At 55.0% G+C, this 15,595-nt stretch overlaps 1 protein-coding gene across 3 annotated transcripts in view; it reads right to left on the bottom strand.

Moving 5' to 3' along the window:
- Nucleotides 1-13,516, bottom strand: part of Emid1 (EMI domain containing 1) — a 45,553-nt gene extending 32,037 nt beyond the window's left edge. For all 3 annotated transcript variants that reach the window (XM_029545240.1, XM_021211037.1, XM_029545242.1), the window contains exons 1-3: nt 13,393-13,516; nt 6,103-6,216; nt 5,670-5,773 (exon numbers count right to left, since the gene is read on the bottom strand). In XM_029545240.1, coding sequence (XP_029401100.1) covers nt 5,670-5,773; nt 6,103-6,216; nt 13,393-13,493 — 319 coding nt within the window. In that variant the 5' untranslated portion in view covers nt 13,494-13,516. The remainder of the gene's footprint in view (nt 1-5,669; nt 5,774-6,102; nt 6,217-13,392) is intronic.
- Between the last annotated feature and the right edge of the window lie 2,079 nt (nt 13,517-15,595).

The following is a 15,595-nucleotide window of genomic DNA, read 5'->3' as shown; positions in this document are numbered from 1 at the left end:
AGAGAGAGAGAGAGAGAGAGAGAGAGAGAGAGAGAGAGATTATAAAATCTGATTTGGGGGCTGGAGAGATGGCTCAGAGGCTAAGAGCACTTATTCCCATCCCCACCACCCCAGACAGGGTTTCTCTGTGTAGTGCTGGCTGTCCTAGAACTCTCTCTCCAGGCTGGCCTGGAACTCTCAGAGATCTGCCTGCCCTGCCCCCTGGGTGCAGGGGTGGGGGGTTAAAGGTGTACGCCATCACTGCCTGGCTTAAGAGCACTTGTTCTTACAGAGGCCCTAGGTGCGGTTCCCGGCACCCACATGATGGCTCACAACTGTCTGTAACTCCGGTTCCAGGGGATCTGATGCACACACACATACATACAAGCCAAACACTCGTAAAAGTACATCTAAAAGAAAAAAAAAAAATTAAGCGTAGGGCTGGGGAGTGGTCAGCTCAGTGGTGGATGGCTGGCCCAGCACAGGCAAGGCCCTGGGTCCCATTCCTAGCAGCAAAGCAGAGAGGAAAGAGAAGGCAAGTTTAAGGAAACAACAAAACTCAAAGAGGACCAAAGATACTGAGCTTACATTCAGCCAAACCTCCCGAGCTCCAATAAACAGACAAAAACAGTTCTGGAGCCATGCCCTGCTGTAAGAGGGCCCTTTAGTGCACACAGCTTAGTACAGATGCTGTGGGTAGGGATGGCCTGCTATGGTTAAGGCATTCCATCCCTCCCATTGGTGTTTGGCTCACAGTTGAGACCTCCCTGCCCTGAAATCCTCCTCTAACGCCATAGTCTATCCCAGGAGACCATGAACCGTGAATCACAGTGACCCTGGGGCACCTCCACTACCTCGAGGTCCCCAACCATCTACGTGTGTACATGGCAGGCCCTAATTCCTACAGCTATGGCTCCTATGTCACCTCCTCTGGAAGTCCTCCTAGACAGCCCAGGTCTCCCACCAGGGCCAAAGTCCTGCTGAAGTGCTCATCGCTCAGTGTGCGGGCCCCTTTAAGGCTGGTGGTGCGTTCTGCAGTTTCTAGCCCTGTGCCCCACTCCTGTAGCAAGCGATCTTCCACATGCCAGGGCACAGAAGAACCGAGACCCAGAGAGAGGGTTCTGCCCAGCTCCTGCAGCAGGACCAGTAGGCTGGGTTCCAAGCCTGCCCCGAACTGAGAATGAAGATGGAAGAAGTTTGGGGGGTCTCTGGGTTCCCTCAACGCTGTGACTTTTCTGGCCAAAGAACAGAGCTAGGGGAGAGGCTCCCTTGGTCACATCTGACCGTCCAGGCCCACCTGGGTCAGTGACCACACAGATCGTGTGGCTACAGCCTTTCTAGCTGGGTCATGTCTCCTGTGTGAATTTACTTTGCAAATGTAAATATTTGCCCATGACCAGCCGGTGGCCTAAGCCAGGGCTTAGGTCAGAGCTGGGGCTCTCAGCTCTAAGACCCCTCCAGCCTAACCAGGGGCCTCTGAGAAGACTGTTCAGGGTGGGCAAGTTTCCTTCAGTTTTTACACACTTACTTTCTGCCAGGTCCGTTCTGGGCACTGGAGTTGAAGGAGCCAACGCAGGCAGAGTGGGGGCAGATTAGTCGGCCTCCCCTAGGAGCACCCAGGGGACGAGACGGCCACTGTCAAGGCCCCAGAGCGCAGGGAGAAAGCTGGTGTGAGCGTCAGGTACAGGGTGGGTGTGGTATGAAGCTGAGTGTTCTAGGAAAGTAGAAGGGCAGTACCCTGGTGGAGCGGCAGGAAGGGGTGGCGGCGGTTGAGTCTTCCAGATGGAATGGGAGTGATGGGTGGTGGCCAGAGGTGGGATGGCACAGTATTTAGCCCTCAGGACTCAGCCTATAAGGCAAAGCACAGGTTTGGCTCTGTACCTGGCACCTGGCTGGCACAAGACAGACATGTGTGGGATGTGCCCAGCCCTGGAAAGTGGAGAGGGAAGCTGAGGGGCCTGGAAGGGCGTGGCCATGACCTGCCTCCCTTCTACTCCAAGGCTTTGGGGCTGTGATAGCTTAGTGAATGTCCATCTCTGGTTTCCCACCACGGAGAACAAAGGTTGTGGGGGCCCCAGAAAGGGACAGGAAAGACATAGTGGAAGACATGAACCAATGAAGGGAAGCAGAGGCTACACATCTCCAGGGGAGCCATGAACAGAGGAGGGAGAGCCCCAGCTTCTGCAGTTTTCAGTCTGGAGGTGCTCACAGCACCCCGCCTGTCTGAGCGTGCTCCCTGGGACATCTCCAGCCGTGCTGCCTGCCGCAGAGCGCAAGACCCACTCCAGAGCCAGTTTAACCCACTTTGAGTGGACCCACAGCTTTCCCCTGTCTGATCCTCACTGTGATGACGCAGAGGACAGTGGTGATTTCCCTGTCCCCTTTGTCACTGTCATTGCAGGAGGGGCTGGGCAGGATGCCACTGGAAAGAACCTGCCTACATTACTTACATGCCCATGGCCTCCCAAGGCCTAAGCTTTATCATCTGGACTATGGGACGGGTGCACAGTAGGACTGCAGGCGGCCCTTTGGTAGAGTGATGGGGTGAGGTGTATGGGGAAGATTAAGCAGCTCTACCTTCTGCACAGGTTCGGGCGCTGGTCCAAAGGATGTGACTGCTACACTCTTCCTCCCTTCCAGCCAGGGCCCCCGGCACTGGGTCAGCTCTCTGCCTGCCCTGCCTGTGTAGTATGTTTTGACCCCAGATCTTTCTCATCCATTGTTTCCACAAGTAGATGGCCAGGTATGCCTGGGCCAAGTTATTTTTTAGCCATACGGCTTCCTCTCAAAGCCTGGAAGGACCAAAGGATAGGTGAGTCTCAACTCTAGCTCTCTTCTGCTGTGTGAGCCCAGGCTGGTCTCTTCCCCTCTCTGAGCCTCACAGTCTCATCTGTGATAAGGGACCTTCACTTGTAATCATAAACAGTGACTGAGACTGTCCTCATTCCCTGTCCCCATTCCTTATATACAGAAAGCAGCCCAGCCCACCAGCAGTATAGTCACTGGCTGGGTGAGCGTCTGGCTGAGGGACCAGGTCCAGCGTGGAATCCTCACCCAGCACAGGCGAGACTTATCTGGAGTATGTAAAAAGTGCCAGGCACAACTGTCCACTTTCTTTTGGTGACTCTGTAATGGCAGTGCTTGCCTTCCTCTGTGGCTGCTCCAGTCCCTGCTGCTGCTGGTGATGCAGCTCTGGGGCCCAGGGTCATGTCACAGCCATGGGACAGCCATAGAGCAGCCGACATCAGGGGAAGCAGCTGGAAGAGGGTGGCCTAAATCCAGCTGTGGGAGGAAGGGCAGACAGAGGCCAGGCTGGGCTGGAAATGTCCCCATGCCTCCCAACCCCCACTCCCAGTTTCCCAGAATATTTGGGCTGGACACCTACACCCCTTAGCTCTAGCCTTGTAGATGGGAACAGCTCCCCATCCCATCTACCACCATGCAGCCTGGCACACAACCTCATTTCAATTCCGGGGAAGTGGACTCCATTCACAGACTCAACAGTCTCACAGGTGAGAGCCCTGAGATTCAGATGGAGAGCCCAGACTGCTGTAAGTGCACCCGACAGCCTGGCGCCCTTCACTAAAGACTCACGCACACCCTGGTTTGGCTTGGTTTTGAGATAGGGTCTCACTGTGTAGCTCTGGTTGCTCTATGTAGGCTGGCCTTGAACCCACACAAATCTGCCTGCCTCTGTCTCCGAAATGCTGGTATTAAAGGTGCACCACCATGCCCTGCCCCACCACCCACTACCCACACAGAGACGCACAGATACACACACACACACACACACACACACACACACACACACACACACACAGGACAGGCACACTGCTTAGATGGCCGTCCTGCAGTACAGGGCTCTTGTGTAACGCTTGGGGAGTTCTGAGCTAAAGGTTCACAGCTGGTAGGTGGCTCTGGGTGCCATGTCCTTGGGCTGGGACCTGAAAGCCCCACAGAGAGAGTGGTAGACCCTGAAGGTGGCTGGCACACAGCCTCCTGCAGCTGCCCACACATGGCCTCTAGCCTCCCTCAACTGCTCACCAAGGCCCCAGAGACACAGTAGCCACTGCCTGATAAGGCCTCACCTGAGCTCCCACACCCTGGGATTTGCCCACAGTACCACCGTGGTCTCCCTGGCAGCTGCTCCTAGCAGCCAGCTTTCCTTTCTACCCTTGGGACACCATCTACCTTCCCTTCTATTGATGGGGAGGACACTGGTCCAGGCTTCTAGCCTCCCACATGGACTGCATATTCCCCCTGCGGGGTGTTTGATCTAGGGCATGGCCGCTCCGTTCTTCTCCAGCCCCACTGGAGACCCCTGTCTCGGGACCGTGCAATCCTCTCTCCTATCTTGTTCTTCCATCAGTTTGGGCCCAGTGTTATCCCTATCTTCAGCTCCAGGTTAGCGATGGAACCCAGAGCTTTGTATTCGCCAGGCAAGTACTCTATTGATGAGTCCTACCCCTCTCGCAATGGACTGTGGGCCTTTAACTCCGCCTCTCTGCCCTCAGTTTCTCCAGTGTGAGTTGGCAGGAGGTGGGGCTTCACTCGGCTCCTTGCTCCCCTGATGCAGAGCCCCACTTATGTGTCCCTGTTTCTGGAACTGGGACATATCTGTGTGCCATGGGGCCTTCTCTAAGGCCAGGTTCTCAGACTGATTCCACTTTATCCCCAGTAGGGCCACCCCTGGGTGTGAAGCACCTGACCCTTTCACCCCTGCTGCCGTGGGCTCAGTCAGGCAGTGAAGCAGCCGAGAGCCCAGCAGTACAAGAGACAGGAAGGCCCAGGGAGAACTGCAGGCTCTGGTGCTGAGCCACCCCCAAAATAACATGCAGACAGGGAATGTGTGAAAGGGGACCCCAGGATGGGACACGGATGAATGGTATCCCAAAGACTCAAGACAACAGAACCAGGCACACAGGGTTTGAGGTCCAAGTCTGCCATTTGCTCTGGGTGGCCATTACCTTGTTGGGCCTTAGTCTCTTTTGATGTAGGGAATGACGCACTGACCCCGCTTCCTACCAGGCTCAGATAGCTCTTGGCCTCCAGATGCCATGGGCTTTGCTATCCCGTGGGATCATCTGGATGGATTTCTCCAGTGCAGAGCCTGAGTGTTCAACATCCCACAGGCTGAGATGCTGAAACTTGGGTCCTCAGAGTGGCACTGTTGGTGTGCCCTTTAAGAGGTGGGGCCAATGGGCTGAGTTGCTAGAATGTTTGCCCAACGTGCATAAAGCACCTGGCATGGTGGCCCACACCTATAACCCCAGCGCTGACAGATGGAGGAAAGAGGAATAGAAGTTTGAGGTTATCCTTGGCTATACAGAAAGTACAAGACTAACCTGGGCTACAAGAAACTGTTTTTCTGTATTAGTCATGTGATGCGCTCCTGCCAGGATGTGCCTCCCCCACAGGCCTGAAGCCCAAAGACCAAAATGTGAACCAGAATAAACCCTTTTGCTCTGTAAATGCATTGCCTGAAGTATTCTGTCACAGTGATGGAAAGCCGGCTAACACGAGTTAGGAAAAAACAAACAACCCAGCTGGGGATGGCAGGACTTCAAAGGAGGTGGCACAACAGATATGAGACTCTCCTGGGTCCTTAAGAGGCAGCGGTCACGAAGGGGCACGACAGCATCACAGGCACGGGAGGCACTTCACCATCTGTCCCAGGCCCCAGGTCCTACCTTCCTCACAGGTCACCCCCGAATGTCCAGGGCAGCACCTCCATTCTCGGGCCGTCACTGTCTTGTACATCACTTTGTACAAGGGTCTCACCACGGTTCTGTAGCTGAAAGAAAGGCCAGGTACCCCGGTTCAGACAGGGTCTGCCACTACCGTTCCCGCCGCAGGAAAAGGCGCCACCCCCCGAGACAAAGTCAGAGCTTCCCGGACCCTCTCCCACCTCCACTCTTGGATTTCCGCTGCCGGCTGGGCTAGCCTGCCCTAACTGTGCTGCTCAGAGCTCTGAAGTTTCCTCCCTACACAATGCTGTCTTTGTCCCACCCATCCTGAGGCTCCCAATCTTCCCGGGTACCCCATGCAATCACCCAGGCCTTTGCCCGTGTTGGGCCCCGACCTGCAGAGCCAGTGTTCTGTCCCCACCACAATTCTGCTCACCTGCTCCCAGGGCAGCCCACGGGCCACGGGCAGTTCTGTAGCACTCGCTGGAGGTAGGTTCCATTCTGCACGTGGCAGGAGACTGTCCGGGTCACCACGTAGGAGCACCAGTTCCTGAGACAAACCCACAGAAGGGAAGCTCAAGGGGCAGGTCCAGGACACCAAGAGGATGGGGCAGAGGGGACCATGTGTTCTCCCGAGCCCTCAGTCTCCAGGCAGAGAGACCACCGGGCTCTCTGTGTCTTTTAGGTGAAGGCTTTGCAGAGCCTGCAGCCCGCGGTGGGTGAACTCGATGGCCCTAGATGGAGTGTTCATGCTGGGGGCTCCCAGGAGGCCTTAGAGAGCAAGCTGCAGGAACAGGGTGGGTGGGGCAGGGTCTAGTGGCTGGGGCTCTACCTCCTCTGCTCGCCAACTACTGCTCCACCAGTTGAACCAGTTGAAGCATACCATTTCAAAGTTACAGAATCTTCGCTTCTTTCTTAGGAGAAACATTTTCAGTCAGGGATTAAGAGACAAGCTGTGGGGTCCGCTGGAGCTGAGTCCAAGCCATGATGGGCAGCTACCCACAGAGACCACTGTAGCCTCCCTCGGTCTTCCCCACGTCTAGGGTGCAAGAACGTAAATAAAGGAACAGCAGAAGGCCAGGCACAACTCTGGTGCAGCAAGTGTCCCAAGGCAAGCTGTTGTGGGTGTCTGAGAAGGACAATGCTCTCTCCGTCCCAGAGGTGACAGTTTGACAAGATTCGGTTATCCTATGGCCATGCACACCTATCTACGCATGTGCGGAAGCAGGGGGCGCTTGCTTGTCTCTGTCTACTTTATTTTGGTGGTTGTTTATTTAAGACAGAGTCTCTTGCCGGGCAGTGGTGGTGTATGCCTTTAATCCCAGCACTTGGGAGGCAGAAGCAGGTGGATTTCTGAGTTGGAGACCAGCCTGGTCTACAGAGTGAGTTTCAGGACAGCCAGGGCTACACAGAGAAACCCTGTCTCGAAAAACCAAAAAAAAAAATTTAAAAGAAAAAAAAAAAAAAAGGACAGAATCTCTTTAAGTATTCCAGGCTGGTCCCAATGATCCTCCTGCCTCTTCTTCCTAACTCTGGGACCACAGGCATGCACCATTCCACAAGCTCTCGTCCTTTCTGGAAGCTTCTTGCTTCTGGCTGTGTGTGTCAGCTGGTTCTCAGGTTAGCCCGTGGAGGCCTAGCCTTCTGTTGAGGCCTTATAGCTGGGTCAATCCTCACCTTTCCCTGGGTCAGGAAGTGCTCCTGCCAAGCCCTGCTGTCCTTTCCCTCAGCTTCCCTCCCCCTGGACACTTCCTCCCCTTGGCTGGTTCTTCCCTGCCCTCACGCGCCGAGGCTGTCTCTCCTGGGGCGGTAGAGGCAGGGCAGCTGGGTGGGGGTGGGGACAGCTGGACTGGTGCAGGGTGGGGGACAGGGACATTCCAGGTGTTCAGCAGCCCTCAGCCCAGCCTGAGGTCAGGAGTCCAGGGTAATTTGCTGGGGCACAGGAAGGAGGAGACGGTGTCAGGTGGCCTTTCTCAGCTTGGGCTGTCTTCCCCAGCAGAGGCTCTTTGTGCCCTTGAGCCCAAGGTCAGCATGTTCCCAGACGGGGACCCTCACAGAGCCACGGACCATGTCTCAACCAACACAGGGAGGAGATGGAGCTAATGCCTTCTGCAAGAGCCAAAGGCCAGGCCTGGCTATCCACATTCCTGGGCTCAACTCTGGCCCTGTGCCCCAGCCTGGTGACATGCTGTCTTCTCTTCCTGGGGTCTCAGTTTCCTCTCTAAAATGGAGGGACGTTTTTCTGGCTTAGTAGAGAACCATTTAAATATCCCTAGCATGTAGTAAGTGCCCAGTGTGTACAATCTGGCATCCAGACAGGTCGGTCATCTGTGCTGTCCCAGAGAGGGGACATCAGGATCGGCGAGTCAGGGCCTGACCTCTCTCACATCCACAGAGGGGGACAAGAGAAAGACACAAACCAGCTGCCTAATTCTGCGAGGTAAGGGGACTAGGGGATGGGTGGTTAAGCACAGCCGGTCCCGAGGGCGCAAAGGAGGACCATGGCTCCATCCACGGCAGTCCCTAACCACACTCATGCCACTAGCCGTTCTGCACTCTGAAGGCCGAGTCTCTTGGCCTAGCCCAGGAGACTCACTCGCACCTCAGAAAAATAAAAAAGAACGGCAAACGGCTCAGCTGTAAATGCCTGAGGATCGAAGTTGAATCCCTGGAACCCGCATATGGGTGGAGAGAGAAAACCTGCTTCCCAGAGTTACCTCCACGCTAGTATGTCCCATAACACCAATACACATGCACACATGCACACACAGACACACACACACACAAGATATATACCTCTGTCTGTCTGTCTGTCTGTCTATCTATCTATCTATCTATCTACCTATCTATCTACCTATCTATCTATCTATCTACCTATCTACCTATCTATCTATCTATCTATCTATCTATCTATCTATCTATCTATCTATCTATCTATCTATCTATCTATCGAGAGTTGTATTTTGAGACAGGGTCTCTATGTAGTCTGGTCTTAGCTGCCCTGGGACTCAATATGTAGAACAGGCTGGCCTCAGACTTGTAGAGATCACCCTGCCTCTTCCTCCAGTGCACCAGAATTAAAGGTGTGAGTCCCCAAACCCACACACACAATAATTTTAGAGATTTAAAAAAAAAAAAAAAAACAAGTCCCCACCGTGTACAGACTCAGATCCCTAGAGCTGGCCTGCAGGCTGCTGGGTTGGATTCAGCAAGTAGGAGCATAAGCATCTCCCTCCAAGTGTGTAAAACTTAACATCCAGTTCAGGGGTCCAGGGACTCCCAACTCAGGCTGGTTCAGGACTCCTGAGTGAAGGAGCTCACCTGGGTAGCGCTCAGAAGCCCGAGGCTCAGGGACCCTTGGGAACCAGATGAGCATTGTCTGTGGTGTGCAAGTTCACACATACAGCTTGGGGCTGTCTATGGGAACACACAGGTGGAAGCACTTTCGAGGGCATGTGCACCTACAAATGCTTGGAAATGTGCGGGCAAGGACACGCACAGACCCACAAAGCACACAGACTTCTATACAAAGATCAAGGCCCACACAAGACAACATGTTCCTGCACACACACACACACACACACACACACACACATTGGACAGACAGACAGAGGTCACGTCCTGTGCATGTTTCCACACAAATGCACAGTGTCATGTAGTCTCGCTAAGCACACAGGTGTGCTCATACACAAACTGGCAGAGGCAGGTGCAGCAGGGCTCACATGCATTAGAGTCTGTGCACATTCATCCATGCTTCACTTGCATGTGAACATCCCCTCCCGCAGCTGTGGACCAGGCTAGAGGAAGACATTTTTTTTTCTTCCTTAATTAAAGGTCTCAGGCTGTTCTTTGGTGTTTGCGACACGGTGAACTCTGTAATCCCAAGGAAGGACCTTTGGAGCCAGTAGCTGGCCAGACATTTTATAGGGGAAGGGACACTTAGACCAGGTGGTGTTCAAGGTTAGCACCTGGTGGTCAAGCTCACAGGCCACAGCATTAGCCTAATGCCCCCTCTTGCCGATTTTCAGGAATATCAGGAGAGTTTTCTTGTTTTTTTTTTCACATTTAATTTATGTATGTGCACATGTGTGTGCCTATATGTATTTGCATGTACATTTGTGTGTGTTCGCTATGTATATATTTATTTGTATGCATGTGTATATATGCATCTGCATGTGTGCATGTTACATGCATGTATGTGTGCACACACGTGCACAGGCCTAAATGTGTATGGAGGTCAGAAGCCAACTTGTGGAAGTCAGTTTGTCCTTTCTAAGGTGGGTCCTGAGAATTGAGCTCAGGTCATCAGGCTTGGTAGCAAGCACCTTTACCTGCCGAGCCATCTTAATGGTCTGTGCAAACAGCTTTTTTTGCAAAGCATTTATCACGTGTGGTCACGCTAGCCATGGAATTCAGTCTACCATGGCTCTGCATTGTCCCCAAGTCCCGCTGCTTCAGTCCTTCACACGGCTCACACCTCTTGAGTGCTCATGTGGCCAAGCTTCCCCTTCTCCCGCTTTGATCTTTAGAATCTATTTTCAGAGCTCCACCCCCTCACTCTGGCAACTCCTATTCATCCTTTGGGTCCTAACCTCAAGGTCCACACTGGTACAGCAGCTCTGAGCCCTATTCTCTCCCACGAGTTCGGGGAAGAGAGTCTAAGCAGGGACCGGGTCTGTACAGAAGTCAACCCGGGCCTGCTCAGGGGTGTTTATTAATTGACTTCGCGACTGAACACGGGGGGGGGGCTGGGCAGAGAAGTGAAGACCTAGGGCTTTCAGAGAGACAGCCCAGCATCCCGAGGACTTCCTTCCCTGGGGTGTGGTCAGTGATAAGGTGTCTGAGAGCCAGGTGAGGCTGAGCTGGGAGGTAGAGCCTGGGCGGGGCTGAGAGGAGACAACATAACCTTCCCTGGCCCCCCACCTCAGCCACTCAGCACCCCCAGAGCCTCCAGAGGCCACCAAAGGGGAAAAAACAGGCCAGACCAGCTCAGCCTGGCACCAGCCACCCTCTCTAGTGGACCTACACACTGCCCTCCACTCCCTGAGGCGAGGGGCCCAGGGGACTTTGTCTCCACAGGGCCCAGGGCTGCGATCCGGAACAGTGATAGGAACTAATTGCAGAAGGCAGCCAAGCGGGCCAGGGGCCAAGGGCCGTTATGAAAAGAAGAGCAAAGAACTGAGGCTGAGGTGGGGGTGGGGTGACAAGAGCCATAACCTGAGCCACATCCTGAACCACACCAGGTTGCGCCTCCAGTCCTGGGACAGTTTCCCTGGACATGGCCTTGACTACCTCCGGCCTTGCTGCTCCCCATCTGCAAATGGGGAGAGCAGAATGGCTTCCATGCACAGTGCTCTCGGCAAGCCTTCCCCCTACCACCCATTCTTCCTGCCCTGAGGTGCCACAGTCAGCTATGACAGATGACAGCCCAGCTGGAGGGGGGTAGGGTCTTCCCTTGGGGCCCAGGACACCAGCGTCATATCTTCACAAGGTTCCATGAGCTTTACACAGCGAGAAATGAGGGTCTGAGAGGAGGCACCTACCTGGGTTAGCCATGTGGGCGTAGAACTGGGATTTGTGAATGCTGGAACCATTCAGAGAAGTAGGACTGAGGGGGGAGGAGATGTCACAGGGCCAGGAAGTCATCCTACTATGGGATGCGGACTGGCAGCAGCCAAGTGTTCCAAGGTGGCTCTGCAGAGCCCCTGGGCATCCTAGTTGTAGGGGCTCAAAGTCTCACCACATTCCTGGGGTTGGGGGTGGCCCCTTGGATGCCTTCCCGGGCCTCCCCCTCCTCAGCACAAAGCCTCTTTTCTGCCTTCAGTCCTTCAGCTGCCAAGGGGTGCCCGGGGCGCCTGGCTGGGAGTGGAGGGAGGGTTGACAAGGCGCAACATCCTCATACTGTCTCCAAGACGCTGGGGTAGGACCACGAGGGGAGGTCCCGGCAGCCAAGGACCGCAGGTAACTCCGGTTTTAGGTCCCTACCCTACTTCAAGATGGTAACCAGTGGGGCTCCCTGTGCTGGTCTTCACTCTCAGAACAGACCTTCAGACACAGGATAAGCAAAAGGGGAAACTGAGGTCTCTGTGTCCGTAAGATGGGTATGAGCGGGCTGCTGCAAGAGCTTTGTGACGACAGACTGCTGGGACAGACTGCTGGGACAGACTGGGTGAAGCCCAGACACCTGCCCACGGGCACACGGAGCACAACTCGGAAGCGGTGGCCTTGGGCCGGCTGGAGGGGAGTGTCTCACCCATCACCCCAAGTCTGACCCCGGGAAGCCCCAAATCCTCATCCCTCTTATGTGGGGCCTTACTCTATGAAGTGGGACAGGCAATTCCCCACTCTGAGCCTTTGTTTCTTTATAAAACAGACAGCAGAAGAGAAGCGAGCCTCGGATGGCAGCTGGGAAGGTTCTAGAAGCAATGGACGCAGGAACCGTGCCAGCCCACACCAGCTGTGGTTGGCACACTGTAGGGGTGCTGTGGCATCTGCCACACGGCTGTCCCCATCTCAGACAGCTAACTGCTCCTCTGGCCTCTGCTGCCTCGGCCACTTCTACCCCTGAGCCTGCGCTACCCCCTCTACCCTGCCACCTGCTTTTGCTAGCTCCCAGGGAGGGTTGCTGGCCTCTGACCACTGAGAAAGGGAAACTTCTAAAAAGAAAGAAGTGAGGCCACAGGGGGGTGGGGCCCTCATGGGCCTTTGAATGGACTGAAAGGCTAAGAGGCCTGGTTAGTCCACATTGTCTGTCCTGGAGACAGGGCCAGGGGCTCCGGACAGAGCAGGGGCCAGGGCAGGTTCAAACTCTGCCATCAAGACCAGAATGGGAGAGCTGAATCCCAGTTCTTCCATGAATACCCACTGCGAGCCATCATTAGTCTCAGTTTGCCCCTCTATTGAGTGGGGACAAGTTTCCCTGCATCCTCCAGTCTTGAAGGCACTGTCTAGAAAAAGACCCTCAGGTCCAGATCCTGGGAAACACTCCACAAAGGCCGGCAGAGAGTCACAGGCTCTTTGGAGGGCCAACCAAATGCCAGGTCCCAGGGGGCCTCTGACACTGACCCACTGTGCAGTCTCCACCCCCGTCCTTCCTCCGAGCGAAATAAATAGCTGGGACATTAAAAAAAAGACAGTAGCAGGGGAAAGGGGAGGGGATTCCTGAAGGGCTGGCTAAGGGGCGACCCTGGCATTTTACATGTACATGAAGGGGAGGGGGGCTTGGGCGAGACCCACAGAAGTCCTGGGAAACTCTGTTGCATTGCCATGGGTCCACCTTCTGGGGCCTCCGGGATCTCGGGGGGGGGGGGGCTGTCTGTTCTTTCACACAGAAGTAGGTGAGCCGGCTCTCCTGAGCACAGCGTGCCAAGCCCCTGCTCCCACTGCTTATGGTATAGAGATGAGCGATGGAGCCCCTGCTCCAGTCCCGGACTGCCTCCGATGTCCCGGGATTGCACGGAGCTTGGGGTCCAGTTCCCAGTCCCAGTCCCAGGGTTGCAAGGAGCTGGGGTCGGGTCTCTGTGCCAGTTCTAGGGTTGCACGGAGCTGGGGTCGGGTGTCTGTCCCAGACCCCGAGTTGCACAGAGCTGCGGTCGAGTCTCTGTCCCAATCGCGGGATTGTACGGAGCTGGGATCGGGTCCCTGTCCCAGTCTTGGGGTTACACGGAGCTGGAGTCCGCTTCCCTCACCCCAGTGCCGGGATTGCACAGAGCTAGGGGGGACTTACCTGCGACCCGAGAACCGGGCGCCCGGGACGCTCCACGCGGCGCCGCCTCCCGGGAGCAGGAGCCCGAGGCAGAGCAGCGTCCAGGCCCGCGGGCCGCCCATGCTGTCGTCCCCGCCGCAGCCGCGGGCGCGCAGAGCCGGTTCCGGGCGGAGCAGGGCGGGGGCGCTCGGCTTCGCCCGCCCCTCGCCCCCCGCCCTCCGCCAACCCGGAAGCCGTCCGCGCCCCCGCCAGGACGCCCTCCAGGTGCCCACCTGAAACCGCAGACTGGGAAACTGAGGCCCTGGCCGCCCCCGCCCTCTCGCCCCCGCAACGCTTCCAGGACCCGAACCCACCACTCCAGAGCGATCGCCTCTGGATGCACATCTTTGACATCTTTGCGGAACCGGGTTCCCGAACACACAGGATCTTCCCATCGACCCAACACAGGCTTCCTGCGCGAGCTGTGCCATTGTCCCAGGCATCTCACCCCATACATCCTGCCCTGGCTGAAGATTTCATCACTCCGTGCTGGGCTGGCTAAGTTGCCCATGTTACGGAGGAGCAACCCGAGGCTCAGGTGCTCCCTAGACGTCTTCTAAGTGCAGGTTCCCTTATACCTGTTTTATAGGGAGACACTTAAGACCCAGAGCATTCTGGCAGAGTAACCCCAGACCCACAATCCCCTCATCTCAGTGTTGGGGCCTCTTAAGCACAAGTGTGGACAGCATTTTGGCATGGGCCTCAGTTTCCCTAAGGTAAGGACTGGCTGAGAGCAGAGGGCCTGGGTGGGACTCAGGCATGTTCCACCGGGCATAGCAGGTGCAAGGAGTCTGCCTGGGCAGACATGATAGACTATTTGTGTGCATGGATAATGTTGTGTGCATGCACGGCGCTGTATACATGGATGTGTGGGATCTGCATGTACATGATGTGTTTGTGAGCATAGGCAGTATTTGCTTATTTACACCATATTTGAATGAACAATGTATGTGTTTGTGTGGTGGGTATGTGTATGCATGTATGTCTGTGTATATGTGAGATGCTTGTATGCATGCAATATCATGTTTGTGTACATGTGTACATGTTATGTATGTGTGTATATGAAGTATGATTTTCTTTCTTTTTCTTTTTTTTTTTTAAGATGAGTTCTCTGTATGTCCTGGTTTGGTCTGGAATATGTATATAGCCATATATATATATATGGCTAGCTTTCATCTCACAGAGGTCTGTCTGTCTGTCTGCCTCTGCTCCTGCATGCGGGGTTCGATACTGTGCCCAGCTGTACCCGAGAGCAGAGTCATCACAATGGAAGGTCACGGAAGAGCGTCTACTGCTCACCCCAGCAGTGAGCAGCCTAGGTCAGGGAATCTTTACCCAGCTCAGCTGTGCAAGGGGCCATGCTCCTGTGGTTGCTTGCCTATCTCTGCGAGGAAACAAAGACAGTCTGAGTCCTGGGGATTGCTTCTCCTGAACCCGTGGGTAGAGTCAGGCCCAGGGCATAACCAGAGTCCTTTGCAGAGGAAGAAAGAGCCCCAGCCCTGTCTCCAAGAGGCTGTTCAAACCCTGTCTCTCGACTGTTCTGCCCACGCCGGCTTACACGAGTCTTCCCTGTGTCTGAGCCTGAGCTTCTTGTTTGGTCCTTGTAGGCCTTTGGGCAGGCTTATGATGTCCCAGATGCGCATGGCCCTCCAAATCTCCCAACTCCCTCCAAGGGCATGGACGTGGGCCTAACTTGGCCCCCTTAGGGGTGCCTGCCTCCCTTCACTGAGATTGTTGGCACTGATGTGTGCTGTCTTTTGATACCAAATCAGTCAGTCCCTTGACTCCCTGGCTATGCCTTCATGGGGGGTGGGGGGGCGTGTCTTGTTTTGTACAATTTTGGAATTGAACCTATGACCTTGCCTATACCTCCAAACTTTGCCTTGTTTTTGCCCCAGGCAGATTAACAACTTGATTCTGCCCCTAAATGCACATCCTACTGACGGATCCAGGTTTGTCTGAGGCCCCAGTCAAGTGGCCAAGATCAAACCCCACCATCCCAGAGGCACTGCTGAGAGCATGCTGTAGTAGCGCATGCCATCAGCCAGGAGGAAGGCCCAGCACCTGTTAGTAGTCATCTGAGACACTCCTGTAAGTTAGGACGCCCAGGTTCCTCAACAGATCACCAAATGCATAGAAGCTCCCTGCAGCTCTAGATGGTCGCTTTCCCTGTGAAAGACTCAGT

Source organism: Mus pahari, chromosome 13, assembly GCF_900095145.1.
Source record: "Mus pahari chromosome 13, PAHARI_EIJ_v1.1, whole genome shotgun sequence".
Taxonomy (NCBI): Eukaryota; Metazoa; Chordata; class Mammalia; order Rodentia; family Muridae; genus Mus; species Mus pahari.
This window is presented reverse-complemented; position numbering and strand designations above follow the sequence as displayed.